The sequence below is a fragment of the Trichoderma virens genome (assembly GCF_000170995.1).
Source record: "Trichoderma virens Gv29-8 chromosome Unknown TRIVIscaffold_6, whole genome shotgun sequence".
Lineage (NCBI taxonomy): Eukaryota > Fungi > Ascomycota > Sordariomycetes > Hypocreales > Hypocreaceae > Trichoderma > Trichoderma virens.
The window spans coordinates 295,548-311,410 of NW_014013743.1; the positions used below are offsets into that span (position 1 = coordinate 295,548).

Sequence of the window (15,863 nt, forward strand, 5' to 3'; positions counted from 1 at the left end):
ATGGAAACTGTGGGGCTGAAGACTTTTGGGTATTCGCTACCTGCCGCATGCCACGAGGAAGCACCGAAACAGAGGTCTCCATACTTTGCCTTACTGTGTCTCATACTGTATTTGTTTCCAGATGGGATGAAACAAGAGCGCTACAGTGGCACCCGAGATGCGCCTTAAAAGAGGTTTTACTTTTTTCGTGTTATCCCATTCGTCTTTCTTTAAAGCATAATGCTTTAAGCGTAAAACATTAAGTAGGACATTAAGTAGGGAAATTGCATAATTCAAAGTTTGCGTTGCTGCACTGGTGGAAATCTCGTTTCAGACCGTTTAAAAGTCGAACCGCACTCAAGGCTAGGTTGTCATCAAGGAGAAGCTGACAAACAAACTACTGAGATGACGTGTTTCCCTTTACAATTGAAGTTTGCTACTACGCTCTATACCTGTTACGAGTCGGCTACGACATATGGGAAACTCGCGAAACACGACCATCACTTGAACAATCAATATTGGGTATCAAAAAGCCGGCAGCCGAGTCAATGTCGGCGTTACGAGATAGGTACTTCGTACCCCAATCCCGTTGTGTCCTCGTTGCCTAGCTCCCGCACCTTTTATCGTCCCCCTCACGATGACGCAGTGCAAGTTTGTTCAGCCCGGGTCATGGCAGATGCTTGAACCAGGTCTGATCACAGACAAACTCCTAATAAGCTGGGATTGTAGAGGAGTTCAATCAGCTCACAAGCTCGTTTGTTTTAAAACCCAAGACAGTGGAATCAGCCCCTGTAAGTAGCCCATCCCATGGAGTCGTAATTTTTTTTTTTTTCCCTCGGCTCGTCATTATGCTAACAAATAGCATTTTTCGGCCCCTCCTCAGAGGATACCCCCATGAGCCCGGCCTTTCTCGTATACTCCATTGGCTCCTTTAGACGGTGGCAATGCTGTGAAGAGCCAAGCTGTCCATTCGGGAGGTCCTATAATCCGCGTTCTAGCGCGCGTCCTCCGTGCAAGGGTTTGAGTTGAATCGCCGTAACATCGGAGTTAGTTTGCTGTTGTATTTTGATCGGATAATTGTTTGCATTTGGTCTCCCGTACGTAGTACGGAGTGCGCGCCGGCAAACTAAGCATAAAGCTCGGCAGTCAGAGCTGTCAAGCGTTCCGTTCACATGTTGGTACTGGGTCCGTGTAGATACCAAAGCTGATTGCATCTCATCAAACCACGTAGCAGAAAGGTGGTAATAGATAGCCCCGCTTCAGGCACATCTATCAGCGCTTCTAAGCGGACGCCGTTAGTTTGCCCGGTTAATCGATATCCGTGTGGTATGTTGCTGTCAATTGCGAGACGTCTCCTCTCCTTTTTTTTCTTCCCCATATAGCCTTGACAATAGCCAACATTGCATCTGTCTAGTTGACAAGACTCAACGGCCCCCTCGATACTGCATGATACACTTTGTACCTGTTCTTTCCAAAGCACAATGGCGATCCGATTGAGTCGCAAACAGCGATTGCTCGCGACGATACTCATTTCCTTTTCGTTCTTCGTGGCTGAACTCATCGGTATGTTGCCTGCGATGATTCCGAGTACCAGCCGCCCTGACGTGAATGCAAAGCCGGATTTTACACCCACTCTCTTGCTCTGATCGCCGATGCGTTCCACTATGTATGACAGACCCCAAGGCGGGTTGAGAGCGTTGCTGATCCGTTGCAGTTGAGCGATTTGATTGGATTTATAGTGGCCTTGGTCGCTGTCGTAGTCCGTTCTCCTGCCCCTGATGCGAAATTGAGCAGTATGATCTGATGCCCCTTTAGGTATCTGAACAACCAAATCCGCCACCACAAAAATTCACTTTCGGTTGGGCGCGTGCAACGCTTTTAGGCGCGTTTTTCAATGGCGTATTCCTTTTGGCGCTCGGTGTCAGCATCCTTGTTCAAGCCATCGAACGCTTTGTCAACGTGACCGGTGAGTTGTAACAGAACGGCTGAATTGAAACGAGCTGACAATGGATTCCATGGGGAAGTCGTCGATCAACCCAAGATTGTCCTGATTGTGGGATGTGTTGGCTTAGGGCTGAATCTGCTTGTCATGTCGTTTCTTCACGGTAAGCTCCATATTGAGTCATTTTTTTGCAAAACGCCTCCAGCTTATGGCTGACACATGATGATCATTTAGATCACGACCACGATCATGGTGATGGCCACGGCCACAGCCATGAACACGCACATGCAGACGAGCACGACCATAGCCACAGTCATGGACATGAAACCCTGCACGAGGAAGACGCAGCCACAAGGATAAATGATGGAACAGCCCCTGAGGCGGAAGCTCGGCCCACGTCTGTGAGTACTCCGATCCCTCGAATCATGAACAAGCTGGCCTAACAAAAGAAACCCGAAAGCCTTCGAGCGGCCACCACGAGCACAGGCACGTATCGGTCACACCTTCTCGCCCAGGTAGAGATTTGGGGATGCTTGGCGTCCTGATCCACGTAGTCGGCGATGCCATCAACAACGTTGGCGTCATAGTATCAGCCCTCATCATCTGGAAGGCCCACGGGGAAGCGAGATATTATGCTGACCCTGCTATTGGCGTGTTTATATCTTTGATGATTTTCTTGACCGCATGGCCATTGACAAAGAGCAGCGGCCGTATTCTGCTGCAGATTGCTCCCAATGAGATAAATCCCGACGACGTAAAGCATGATATCAAGAAGGTGAGCAACGCATTTTCTTTTCTCCCAGTTGCTGTAACAACAACAAGACATCGGCTGATGCTGATTGCCCCCCAAGATTCCCGGTGTCGAGTCTGTGCATGAACTTCACATCTGGCGACTAGACCAGCGCAAGTCCATCGCGTCTGCACATGTTGTCGTCGACGGTAGGACCGTCAGAAGCTTTGCAGACACGGCCAAGACGATCATGGAATGCCTGCACGCGTACGGCATCCACTCGGCAACACTGCAGCCTGAGGTGCTGCCTGCCCACGAGCTGCAGCAAGCCCAGAGCTCATCCGTGTCTCCGGGCTCGGATGCCGGTGCAGCGACTCGAAGGCGACTGGACAACGGCGCACATTGCCAGATCGTATGCGGGAGTCATTGCGGTGAAATGAGATGCTGCACGCCGGTACACATCTCTTGAAGAGCCGACACTGCCGGCTTGGGAGAAGGGCGCTCTGGCTGCAAGGCAAGAATAGAAGCCCCGTTCTCACTTGAAGACGGCAGCTTAAGAAACGTGAGCAGAGCCTGGTAAGCTCTTCGTTCTAGGGGTTTCGGCTAATAATAAGCGCATGGGGAGACATGTACTCGTAGCTATTGGCAGCTTTGACAATAGGGGGAACACAGTTCCGTGGCAGCAAACATGGTGCGTGGAATTAGAAAAGGTAGAAAATCTTTAATCATGGTTTTGAGAAGGAAATTTGCATTCACCTACGTGTCTCCCGCAGGTGAGCCTTGCTCACGCATTTTGGGAGGAAAGAAAATGAGGTTGAAAAACTGGGGAGGCCACATTGCTGGATTTCTAAGAGGTGGCCATCAAGGTTCTCATTATCCCCCCCGCCCAAGTCCGGCACTGAAGCCGGTTATAGTGAAGGGAAAAAAAATCCCAAAAAAATCACAATATTACATTTTGCCTTCAGCCAGTTACGACGCCATTCATTTTACTTTAAAACATGGGAAAGTTACTATTTTCAAGGTGGCATGTTGGAAAAATCCAAATGGACTGCTTGCAACCAAACCTCCATGGCCGGGGGCACGCCTGGATGTATTATGTATACACAGGAACGGAGCTGTTTCCCCGAGCTCTTAACCTTGATTTTCTAGCCGCAGAAAATGTCGGCCATATAACGTTAGTATATCCCGATCCGTACCTATGCGGCATCAGCAGTTGATGGCAGACTGCACTATACGACTCGTTGGTGAAGTGGGCATGAATCGATTCACTGCCTACTCGCCGGGTTGATCTCGGCGAGTTCCTGTTATAGTTGTAACAGGGTACCGGCCTCTTCGGACATTGCTGTAGCTGAGCCTCCCTGGGATCAAGTTGGCAATTCCTAGTGCTCCGTACTTTGGAGCCAGTTCCCATTATACCGAGGCTCGGGATGTTGGCATTCGGTGAAGGAGATGTGAAGGAAGCAGCTCCGGTCTGTGTCAGTGAGGTCAAGGCTCCGCGCAGATGCTTAGTACTCGTACACACTCATACGTCCGACATCTTGATAGCGGTTAGCCTATCAACCGTTGGTTCCGTCAAGATTTCCAAGATTCCTGTAAGCTGGCCTCATGTGGCTGCATCATTCCTCGAAATGTCACATGCGCAAGCAGCAAGCAGTGGGCGGGACGCACAGATAACAGAGCTGCTTCTGTACATGCAGAACTGCGCACACCAACATCACCCTACATGGACCGAAGCTCTTGGCCACTGAACTGAAGCCAGCCCGTGCAATACTCGTACTCCGTTGGCTTGTGAAAGTTTTCACCCTGGGCCTCGCTTTGTACCGGGATTCCTTCACTCGGCACAGCGGCGAATTGTTCTAGAAGAATGCTTTATTAGCAAATGGCAATAGAGTTTGCACTTTTCATTGGACACGCTCGATCTCAATGAGTCGTGGCGTTTGGTGGGACCGGCTGTTGCTGTGGGCTTTTTTTGCCTTGCTGATAATAGAACAGAGAGCCAACAGCCCGCTTTGACAGGTTGGCTGGCCTCCTGTCCGGAAAGCTCCGGAAATGACAAACCTGAAGAGTGATGATTCCTTTTTGAGACTCCCATGTTGTTGGATCAGTCAGATGTTAGTTGCATATCCTGGAAGCCAGGCTACCAACATACAAACGAATCGTTTTTTTACATAATGCCTATTCCCTCATTCCGAAGGCAGGGTAATGCCTGCATACTTCCAGGATAGGAGGCACGATTACTCGTACCGGCGCCAGTAATCATGCTTTCTCTCTTGGCGGCATGGAAAGTAAGAGAAGAAAGCTTGGCCATGCTGGTGCCCATTTGGAGGTAGGCTGGTGGACCCATCCTCGCTGATACTGCCGTACGTGGCTTGGGAACTTGTCGGAGCTGGCGAGTTCAAATGCTTCACTCGAAGCGAAGAGCGAGCTTCGCAGTCGTTCTGGTGGGAGACGTTGGGAATTTCGGCGCCATCTGACTTCAGCCCACGCGTACGAAGTACGAGCTGACCATTCGCTTTCCCGGAGATCTAGCAACCGTAGGGCCATGTGTTCCCTCTCCTTCACAGCGTTTATTGCATGCCAGGGTATAGTCTGCTAGCCGTCGGTACGGAGCACTCCTCAAGGGACCGAAACGACTCCGCTCCAACTTTGCCGTCTCACAGCCCTCGGGGCCAAACCCACATAACTAGAGGCAAAAATATCCGCTGGTGAACTGCCGGGCATCACTGGCTCCACGGGATTGAAGAAATGCGCAGCGAGACCGCTTGTTGCTTCCAAAAATAATAAGGGAGCCCTGGAGGGTAATTCTCCCTACCAGCACTGTACCTGTATAGATGGATTTGGCCCGTCAAGTGCGGGCGTACCAGTAGCTGCATGCTTCTCTATGCACGAACCATGCCGTCCCGCGCTCCGTATTCAAATTACCACCTGTAGGCACTTGGACTCGTACAAAGCAGCCGAGTTAGTGCTCGATATCTGAATGGTAAAAACCGGGGCTTCCTTCTCGCTAAGGCAGGCGACGGTCAGATTTTTACCTGCTAGTTACCCGCAGCATGCTGTACGACATGCCCCGTCTGCAATGTCGTGTCGGGCCGGTACAGAGGAGAGTCGCTCCCAGCATAATCTCGGATTTGAACAAATGATATTTCGGATAGCTTAGACCAACGCGGCGCTCAGATGATCTTCGGTCCAGCGATCGTACTAGTTGTAGTTGTACTAGCACTAGCGATTGGTACGACACAGATGGTTGAGTAATTGGACTTGTAAGTGAATATCAAAAAGACGGTCTGTCGCTCGGCGCGGCCGACTGACTGACTGACTGACTGACTGACGGATGGTTCGCGCGGATGAGGCGCGTGAAAAGCATATTTCGTCAGTCTGGAGGAGCAGCGCGCCCACCAGCTCATTGGGCATCGCGAGGTGTTTGCCCCGTTGCTTCCCGGCTCCTCTAATTCGTTGTCTGTACGGCAGTCTAAGTGGATGTCTGGCGTTTTGCTGCCTGGCCCCTGTCCCGTTGGTCTCGACTGACGTGTTGGAGAGGCTGCAGAGCTTGAGGCCGACGGGACGATGATGTCAAGGCCAAGGCGATCTCGCAGCTCTGCACCAACTCAGGGCGGATTCTCAGCAACGATGCTCTGCACATCTGTTGGAGATGATGCATTCGTCAAATATGCGCGCACCAACCGCACGAGTACAGCACAGAATCAAGAGAAGAGCAGCGCTCCAGTGGCAATTCAGCTTGTGGTTCCCTTGCCGCCGCGAAGCTGGGGACCCATCCAGGACCCTGGATTTTCATCATCGAGAGCTCTGGCCCCTCGCAAGATCAGCGTTGCTGTGGACATGGCCCGAACAAGACCGATGCGCCGTCCCTGGTCACTGGCCAGTGGTCATTCGGACCTTGCAAAGACATACTATGTAGTAGCGCATCGAGCCAGGCGGGGGTGGATAGGCATACAGGCATAGCAACAAAGGGAGAAATAGAGTGGGCGGCCGAAAGGCGCCGCCGATTCCTGCGCATGCCAGGCTTGTCAGGACTTGGGACATCCAGAGTCTGCCGCCTGCATTGCATTCACCGCATTTTCGTAGCTGTGTTTCAGAGAGCAAGGCCCTTCCTTGCCACCTGTGCTTGAATGTGGCATGTGAGCATCTCATCCCTCGCGCTGACGCTACCTCAGTGACTCGACTGTCAAACAGTGTGGGTGGGCTGAGGAATGATGGGCTGGAGCTCTGCCGCATCGTCGTTGACTGAGAAGAGGTCGATGGCATCACTGAGCGGCAGATGCCATGGGGGGAGCTTGTGTGGACGTAAACGAGTGCCATGTGTAGATTGATTGGACGCGAGAGAAGACAGCGCACCGGCTGCTACCAGACTGGCGAGTGACTTTTGTGGTTTCGGAGCATTTTGGACGAGTGGGCGACGAGCCTCAAGCTGCGATGTGATGCAAAACAAGGGCAAAACCAACCTACCAAAGCAAGGAAAAGCAAGCAACAGACGGCAGTGCCTGGCAATTTCGGGCTGATACCTGGCGGGCTGAGGGCCGAGGCAAAAGTCCCGGGCTAGCATAAAGCACTACTTGTATATTGTTGCTGTCCTGCTTCCATACCCCAGTATTTACAGCAATGCAAATAATCAAGATGCCCTTGCTTGTGGTTTTTCTTTTTGCTAGGTAGGCGGTGGGCTTTCTCTCGTGTAGGACTGTCAATACCTACTGTATGAGTATCAGTGCGCCGTCATACCTGCAGCAAATGGCAGCTGGAGCTTCGTTCCTGTCCTTGGGGATCTGAGCTTTTGCAGCCAATCAGCGGCCGCGCTTTAATAACGCAAGGAGGAAAGTGATGCACAACGACGGCACTCCAAGTTGGTCACCAGCAGCATTGAGCCCACAGCTGCGAGAGTATCCTGGATTGAATTGCCATCCAACCCGTCGATACTGAGGTTCGGCGGTCCTGGATGTACAACAGCAGACATGTATGGAGTACCTGGCCGTTGCACGAATCGTTGCGGAACCTCCAGGTACCCCATACTTGGACCTCCGCTGCCCGCCCTTGTACCGAGCCCACAACGCACACGCCGCCCCGCGCTCTCCGCCGCGGCTACTGCGCTGTGGCTCTAGCGCTGGGCTCGCGCCACCTCAACTGGCAACGCCCCCAGTGGGCTCCAGCGTTCTGGGGCGCCCCAAGAGCCCTAACGGTGCAGCGAACCCACTGTTAGCCCACTGCCAACCCACTGCCAGCCCACTATCCAACCCGCTGCTGCTGAGCGCTAGCGGGAGTTGGCCGTGCTGGGGGCTGCTGTGGGCTGCTGTGATTTTCACTTTCAGTGCTCGCCCTCGCCCTCGCCATCGCCCCCACCGCCCTAAGGCGCTCGTCTGCTGCCCTCAGTGGTCCCGACCTCTTGGGTTCCAACCTCTCCCTCACCATTCATTCGCCCATCACCAACAAAAGGGCTCGAGCTGCCTCGCGAATAGGCCTCGCACAACCAGCCTCTGGAGGGGCGATTCCTGCTGCTCCTCGCTCGCAGCCAATCCATATCCATATCCCGAGTACTTATACGAACCGTCGCAGCGCTGCCACTGCCGTCGCCCCCCAGCATCTCCCTTTACGCACGTGCCTTGCATCGGAGCTGGAGCTGCGCTGCCGCCACACCATCTATCACGGCGCGCTGCGTGTCTTGTCTTGCGTCGATAGACAAATCACTTTTTCCTTTCTTTTTGTTTCCTTTTCGGCCAGGCTAATCTCCCCCTAGCATCGGGGCCAGCTTGGTTGTGCCTCAGCTGTCTAGTATCTGGGAATAAGCGAAACCTTGGACGGCGACCATCTCGGCTTGGTGACACGGCTTGCGACTCACAACCCATTTCCAAGAGGCTAAACGCACTGGCGCCTGACGAGACTTGAGAAGGGCCTAAATCAAGGGCAACAAAAAGGAAAGACCAACAAAGAAAAAGAAACGAACATGTCCATGTGCCGCCGCCATGTCCCGACTTTATTACTGGTGATGGCGCATCGCTTGGGTTAACTGTGCCGAAGCTGATATCCCGCATCTTCCGTGCGCTCGTTGAGCTTCATTTCCAGTCGTTTGGATATTCCGCCTCTTTTTTCCGTCTTTTCTTTTCCTTTTCCAATCGATCTCGCTACACGATATGCTAGGACGGCTTCTGCATCTTGGCTCCGGTGGCCAGTCTACGGGTCCTACTCAGTCCAACAATGGCTCTCGACCTATCCTTTCCCTAGAATCTGTCCAAGAAGACTCGCACACCCGCAATCTACTTTTCCCTGACGCCCAGGATCTCTACCAACATCGCAATGACCAAGTCTTTCCATTCTTCACTGCTCCGGCAACATCTTCCGCCTCTCCGGCCAATGCTTTCGACTACAATGAGGACCTCGAGCTCGATGTCAAGGACGTTCGCGTCATCATCATGCAAGATGCTCTTGGTCCCACTAATGCATCTCTCCTCTTTGACAGCCACCCCCTTCCCGAGGCTGCTGCCTCTGCTGAGAGGCATTCCACTGCTACCCAGGACATGAAAAGGACGACGACAAACCCTCTTTCACCGCGCAAGGGGAGCCACAGCCAGACCTCCCGCCCAACTGTTGTTCATACCGATAGCTCTCAATTTCGCCAGGGGGCGTTTGACCGTCGGGCCTCGGTACATAGTCGTAGCCATAGCTTCGGGGAAACGGATGGGCAGCGAGCTGCGCGTGAGTATCGAGAGGAGCTGGCTACCTTCTCTAGCTGCATTTTTGGCAACTCAGAGCTCATGGCTTACAAGGGCACCTCTACAAAGGTCCACGTCGTGCCATCCGAGCCTCGCATCCCAGACCATGCGAGCTCCATGTTCGGAGACGGCCGCAGCTCCATTGGACGTGCCACCGGCCGCTCCAGCAAGCTGTCCCAATCCTACTCGTCCCAGACAGTCTCTCCAACGCACCCGCCGCTTGCGACTGGCGCATCTACTCCGCGCCAGAGTGAGCGAAAGAAGGTTCTCATCACTCGACTCTTCCCAGTGACCCTCACTGCCGACGACTTAGATGACAGCGCCACGCCTCCCAGCCGGTACTCAGATGACAATGGCAGCTTTCCATTTCCGCCCACCGGCGATGAGTCCGCGCTGAAGAAGAAGAAACCGCAGCCAAAGCAGCGGCGCACGCCAATGTACGCCGTGGTCCTTGTCGTACAGCTGCCACCGTCACCGTCACGCATATCTTCGGCTGTGCCTCCTAAGCCTGTCTTTCGCGAGCCAGGATCGTACAATGACCAAGATCTCTTCTCGTCGTCCTACAGTTCAACTCGTATGTCTGGCTGGAACATGTCCGGGTCGGGCCTTTACGGTGAGACTACCGACTCGTCCTTTTCCATCGACGTCGAGGACCGCATCGATTCGCTTACGAAGCACTGGGACATCATCATGCGCACCCTGACTCATCTTCAGTCCGTTGCCTCCTTTAGGTTGCACACCATGCTCAAGCAGACCGACATGGCCTCCCCTGGACCATATTCAACCTCTTGGGCAACCATGGGCTCTAGGAGGCCATCTCTTTCCACTGAGAGGCGCCTGGACGGGGTCAAGCCGTCCAAGGGCACTACCAAACTCGTCTCTCTGATGCCAAACTGTCTCTCGGATGACGTGCATATTGCATCCGAGGTCGGTCTCGCTAGGTCTAGAATTGTCATGGGTCTGAGCGCCTCCCGTGTTGTCACTGGACAAGGGCGCTGGGGAATATGGCGCGACGAAGCTATCTGGACATGCAAATGGGCCGTCTCGCTTCACCAAGGCGTCTTCCTCCACACTTTGCTTACCGGATTCTTGGCCACACACATCGACTGGCTTCAAGCGCTCAGCTCTCCCGTGTATAGGAGGCGAGCAATGCTCCGAAGACAGAACCAGAATGAAGATGACCTGTCGCTGCCGGCGCGGACCATCATTGTGTCAGAGGACAAGATGGCCGCACGGCGCATCATATTCTTGCTTTCTGCTTTTCTGCCGGCGAACCAACACGTTCCCGGGCCCCGGGTGCATCGGCCAAGCACCTCGGCTTCGGTTGGTGCCTTTTCAAACTCCCCTCCCTCTTATGTTGTGCCTGTCGTCCGCGAGGAGTCTCTTCGCCGAAAGATCAACCGTCGAACCGGGTTTGGACGTGTGTCTCACTCCAGGACAGCAAGCCAGAGCACCAGGAGCGGCACGGTCTCGTCTCAAACAGGACACTTGAGTGCTGCGGACCAAGCGAGCCACCACAGGCGCGCTTCCGACGCTGCTTCCATTCGCACCGGGCTCCCTATCCCAGGCCACGACCTGGTGAGCCGGAAGAGCAGTGTTGCCACTTCCACCGTTATGCAAGACTCGACGATTCCGCATTTTTCGACTATTCAACGGGCCGATAGCCTTAGGTGGCGACGACCGGGAAGCAGCGGCAGCGCAGCTGCAGATGACCTCAAGCGATCCCTTAAAAGCAGCACAGCCGCAAATGCGCGGCCCCCAAGCCAAGGACTGCGATGGGGCAACCTGATGAGCGGGCTGTGGAGCGCACGTCGCCGTGAGTCAATGGACAGCGGCAGCACGTATAGCCAAGCCAGCGATCTACGGTCACCAATCAAGACGGGCTTCTCTCAATCAAACAAGCTTCCCGACATGGCTCAGCTGTCCCTTGCCGAGGAAGGGCCTGATAGACGACTGGGAAACCTACGCCGGGCAAGTAATGCTAGGGATGTCGACGTCACGCGGGAAACTGCCGAGCGCGGCCGCAAGTCCTTCACCCAGAGTGATAGGACACCCGATCCTACCGGTGCCTTTGAGTCTCCCGTCAAGACTTCGATCAACGCGGACGATGGCGTCATTGATGTCGATGTTCCATTCCCAGACTACATTGCCTCGTTTGAATCAGCCATAAGCTCGCCCTCTAGCAGCGGATACCTTTCGACGCCCGGATTGCCCGGCCTTGACTCTTTTGAACAGAGTGGACGCATCTCGATCGACGGTGACCTGCCTCTCAATGCAGCCGGCTGGTTAAACCGTTTCCATCCTGATTTCGTCTTGCAGGGTCTTCCTCCTCAAGAAGACCTTCTCGACAAGGTCAAGGCTGCGCTTCAGGCTGAGCCTACCCCGGTAGTCGTCCAATCTGACAGCAACGACGTTTCTGAGCGTTGGGTTGATGTTAGCTCGGCTCTCGTCGCCAACACCACTACAGACTCGATTCTCCGCATTACTTACCGCCGGTTGGTCAAGCCAAGGCTGGCTGTAGAAAAGCCCGTGGTTGGAGGTGTTGCCATCACTCCATCAGTTTTGCCTCATGAAACGACGCTGGATGAGGAGTGGATTGAGGAAACAGTATCCGTACCCGATGAGAATTTGGCGGATGCCTTGGAAAAGGTCATTCACCTCATTGCAGACTCCAGTAAGGAGCATTCTTCTGCCTCTTCCCAGGTCCACGTTGATATCCTCGGCCCTATCGACAGTGGCGGCAGCACCATGCCGGATACGCTCTCGGAGATGACACAGATACCAGAGCCTCCTCTCCAGATACCACGGAGACAGTGCAAGACGGTGGTGCTGTCTGCCTTGGAAGACACCATCCGAGACGTTATCGACAACGACGATGGCAACGGTTTTGGACGCAAGCAACAGGGCCAAGCTAGCGAGAGCGTTCTACGTGACGCAGTCAGGCAGTGGGCAAGCACTCTTGACTCTAGCGAATAAGCCCCGAGGGCCACACGTTCCCTCTTGTATCATCTTTTTTTACTCTTTCTTTTCTTGTCTTCTACAACACTTCCTCTGACGTTTCTTTTATTAATGACGTTATGAACTTTTGGTTTCTACGATACGGGACGATCAACCAAACGAAGCTTGTACCACCACCTACTCCCTAATACTCCAGTTCCTACTCACAACATACCTTATGATACCCCCAACGGCGCAAAGAAATATAACGCGCCTTATCTTTGATTTATACAGATTGGTTTGGAAGCCAATATACGATGCTTGACTTCCGTTGCTATGCAGCTACGCTTCATCTCGCTGCTGCAGCTTCTCTCTCTTTCTCCATCTCTCTCACACTCTCTCTTTGTTTTGGCCTAGCGTTTTATTTGGCTCTGATTACTTTTTTTTTCGCGTTTACTTTTGAGCGAGGCGTTGGATGGACATGACAGGAATACGGGCTATGAATGCTACGTTGAACTTTAGCCACACAAGAGCTCTCTTTGCTGAGATTTGGATAGAGTACGCTTTTTTATTAATTTGAGAGATGCAAACTATGTTCACTTTTAGGATCTCGGCAAGTGTGATGTGACGATGTTGTAAAAAATGTGTCCGTATTTTTGATCATGTAAATCTTCACTTTTGTGTTTGTTTTTGTGTGTGTGAGCAGTCTACCCATTTAGTATTGCTTTCAAAGAATTAATACAGATAAAAATTTAATCAAGTTCTATCACGCTCGTCATCTCCTGCGGCCATTTCCTCGGCCATTTCCTACCTGATGTCTACCCGTCTTGGCCCTCTTGCGCTCCTTCTCCTCTCTTGCCTTGCGGATATCAGTCAATCCCTTAACCTCCTTCTTGCTGCCCATACCATCCTTGAAACGTCCAACACGCTTCTCACGAGCCTCATTAACCCTCTTCTTGCGCACATGGAAGTCATCCCTGTACTTATCAGCCTCCTTAGGCGCAAGCTCCTTCTTGTGCTTGTACCGCACGCCCGACGGCAGCTGCGCAGCACCGCTGCCAGGCTTGACCAGCTCGCCGACCTGAGGCAGCTTGTGGACGCGATGTGCCTTCTTCCACTTGTCGAAGCGGCCGCTGCTGAAGCTGGCGGCAATCTTGACGCCGCTCTCGCCGACAATCATCTTTGCGCCGCGGGAGCCGTCCTCGTCGTTTGCGCTGTTGACGTACTTCTTGGACTTTGCGTCCCAGCGCATGCGCGGCCGCGTCGGCGCGCCAAAGGCCTTTGCCGTGTCGTCGTTGGTCAGGTCCATGGTCGCGTCGCGGGCGAGCTCGACGAAGCTGGAGCCCTGGCCGCCCGAGTGGACGCCATAGCCGCGCTCTTCGGCGGCGTTGATGGTGCGCGGCGTGTATGACATGAAGACTTCGTTGTCGCGCCAGTCAGTCCGGCCCTTTTCCTTCTTAGTCTTGCCGGTGTTGGTGATTGTGACCTCGAGATCGTCGCCATACTCGTCATCGTCATCCATGTTCGCATCCTCATCGCTGTCTGGGGCTTGGACGCCACCGTAGTCGTCGTCAACCTCCATTTCTTCGTCATTGGTTTCTTCCTTCTTGCGTGGCCTGACTCTCTTGCGAAGCTGCTTCATCACTTCTGCCGCCTCGCTCGTCGCCTTGTCTCCCTGTCCAACCTCAAAAATGGTCTCCTGGGGCCTAAAGTTGCTAATCTTGGCCAACATGGCAGCCCGAGCCTCTTCTGCGCCGTCAACGTCCTTGCCAAAGAGCGGATGTAGCTGCGACCAGCCCCTGGAAGCCACCTCTTCTCTTGAACGCTTCGCGCTCTGGCTCGAGGCCGAATTTCGCGTCTTCATATAGAGCTTTTCTGCTTTGATGGCAACCCCTCGCAGGGCTTCGACGTCTTCGTTTTCATCGAGGAATTTGTTGAGCCATTCCACGTGGGTTCCAACAGCATCTCGTGGCAAGGCTCCAACAACAACATCGTCAGTGTATGATGGTTCCTTCTCCACTTGTCCGACAACCAACTTCTTGCCCAAGAAAAGCTGTAGATCTAGCAGATACGGCGCATCCACATCTCGAACCAGACTGTAAGCCCAGCCTCTCTGGCCCGCACGAGCCGTACGACCAACTCTGTGGATAAAAACCTTTGGCTGTGGGGGAAAGTCGTAGTTGATGACGTTGGCCAGCACGGGAATATCGATACCTCTGGCAGCGACATCTGTGACGACAAGCAAATTTGTCTTGCCCATCCGAAAATCCTCGACTTGTATTCGTCGAGCGGTTTGGTCAAGAGAACCATACACGTGGGATGTTGCAAATCCAGCCTGCTTCAACAAGTTGTACAGGTATTCGACATGGTGTTTTGTAGCTGTAAAGATGATGGTCGAGTGCTGTGTTGGTTTTCCAGCACCATTGTCAGGCTGGCGCTTCCGTTTCCTTGAATTCTTTTCCGTCTCGTCTTCTGCGCCAGCGGGTGGTCCCAGAGGAACCTTGATAACATCATGGAGGATATGTAGCAGGGAGCCTTCCTTTTCAGCTCCCTTGACGGAGAAGAATGCCGTCTCCAAATCGGGGGAAACCTTGGTATCCGCATCAAGTCGCACAAGACTAGGATCCTGCAGACCGGCCCGGGCAAACTCGACTAATGAAGCTGGAAGTGTCGCGGAGAAGAGAAGTGTCTGTCTTGAAGGGGGGAGTGCGTGTAGAATCTCGGTTAACTGAGTTGCGAAACCCATTTCGAAAAGTCGATCAGCTTCGTCGAATACGACATATTTGATTGATGAGAGATCCAGACCCATCTCAACCTTGAGATGCAGGAATCGACCCGGTGTGGCAATGACAATATCGGGATTGGCCGACATGAAGCCAAACTGCTCCTCCAAACTGTCACCACCGACCAGAAGGACCGACTTGAGATCTGTTCCTCGGCCGAGTTCCTTGACAACCTTGAGGGTCTGGATGGCCAGTTCTCGGGAGGGCGAAAGAATCAGTGCTCGGCTACCGAACTTGGAGCTGTGGGCGCGCAGTTTCTCAATCATGGGGATGACAAAGGCCGCAGTCTTTCCCGAACCTGTCCTGGCCATGCCAACGACGTCTTTCCGCTCGAGAACCAGTGGTATCGTCTTTCTCTGAATCGGCGTCGGGACCGAGAATCCTTTGCGAGCGATGGCCTTCAGAAGGTTCGCATTGATACCTGTGCATATTGAGAATTAGAGAATGCCTTGATCAAACTGCCAATGCATCGCCAAGCTCAGTTGTCTCCAACTTACCCATTGCTTGAAAGCCACCGCCCTTCTTGACCGTTCTGCCCTTCAAGTTTGAAGCCTTGCGATATGAAGCTGCCTGCTGCAGCGCAATGAATGCTTCATCGTCGTCTTCGCCTCCTCCAGCCGCGCCCGCATTGAAAAAGCCATCAAAGTCGAGTCCATCCTGGCCATCTTTGCCCATTCCCTGCTCTCCATTCTCCTCGTCGCCTGGGTATAGAGAGTCGAGGATGTCCAGCTCCGGCTCTGAAGCCGCCGGTGAAGCTGCGCGACGACTGGGCATGA

At 53.4% G+C, this 15,863-nt stretch overlaps 3 protein-coding genes across 3 annotated transcripts; 2 read left to right on the forward strand and 1 right to left on the reverse strand.

Moving 5' to 3' along the window:
• Positions 1-811: 811 nt before the first annotated feature.
• Positions 812-3,387, forward strand: TRIVIDRAFT_84212 (uncharacterized protein; the record flags this gene model as incomplete). The annotated part of the gene is made up of 8 exons (XM_014100962.1): positions 812-1,542; positions 1,596-1,645; positions 1,694-1,738; positions 1,795-1,945; positions 2,004-2,084; positions 2,156-2,322; positions 2,382-2,696; positions 2,773-3,387. The coding sequence occupies 8 exons, from the start codon at positions 1,461-1,463 to the stop codon at positions 3,118-3,120; spliced, it is 1,239 nt and encodes a 412-aa protein (XP_013956437.1).
• Positions 3,388-8,788: 5,401 nt separating this feature from the next.
• On the forward strand, positions 8,789-12,896 carry TRIVIDRAFT_169828 (uncharacterized protein; the record flags this gene model as incomplete). The annotated part of the gene is made up of 1 exon (XM_014100963.1): positions 8,789-12,896. One exon carries the CDS (start codon positions 8,789-8,791, stop codon positions 12,341-12,343), a length of 3,555 nt encoding a protein of 1,184 aa, XP_013956438.1.
• Positions 11,659-15,861, reverse strand: TRIVIDRAFT_209061 (uncharacterized protein; the record flags this gene model as incomplete). Its single annotated transcript, XM_014100964.1, has 3 exons — positions 11,659-12,846; positions 13,116-15,508; positions 15,585-15,861. 3 exons carry the CDS (start codon positions 15,859-15,861, stop codon positions 12,823-12,825), a joined length of 2,694 nt encoding a protein of 897 aa, XP_013956439.1.
• Between the last annotated feature and the right edge of the window lie 2 nt (positions 15,862-15,863).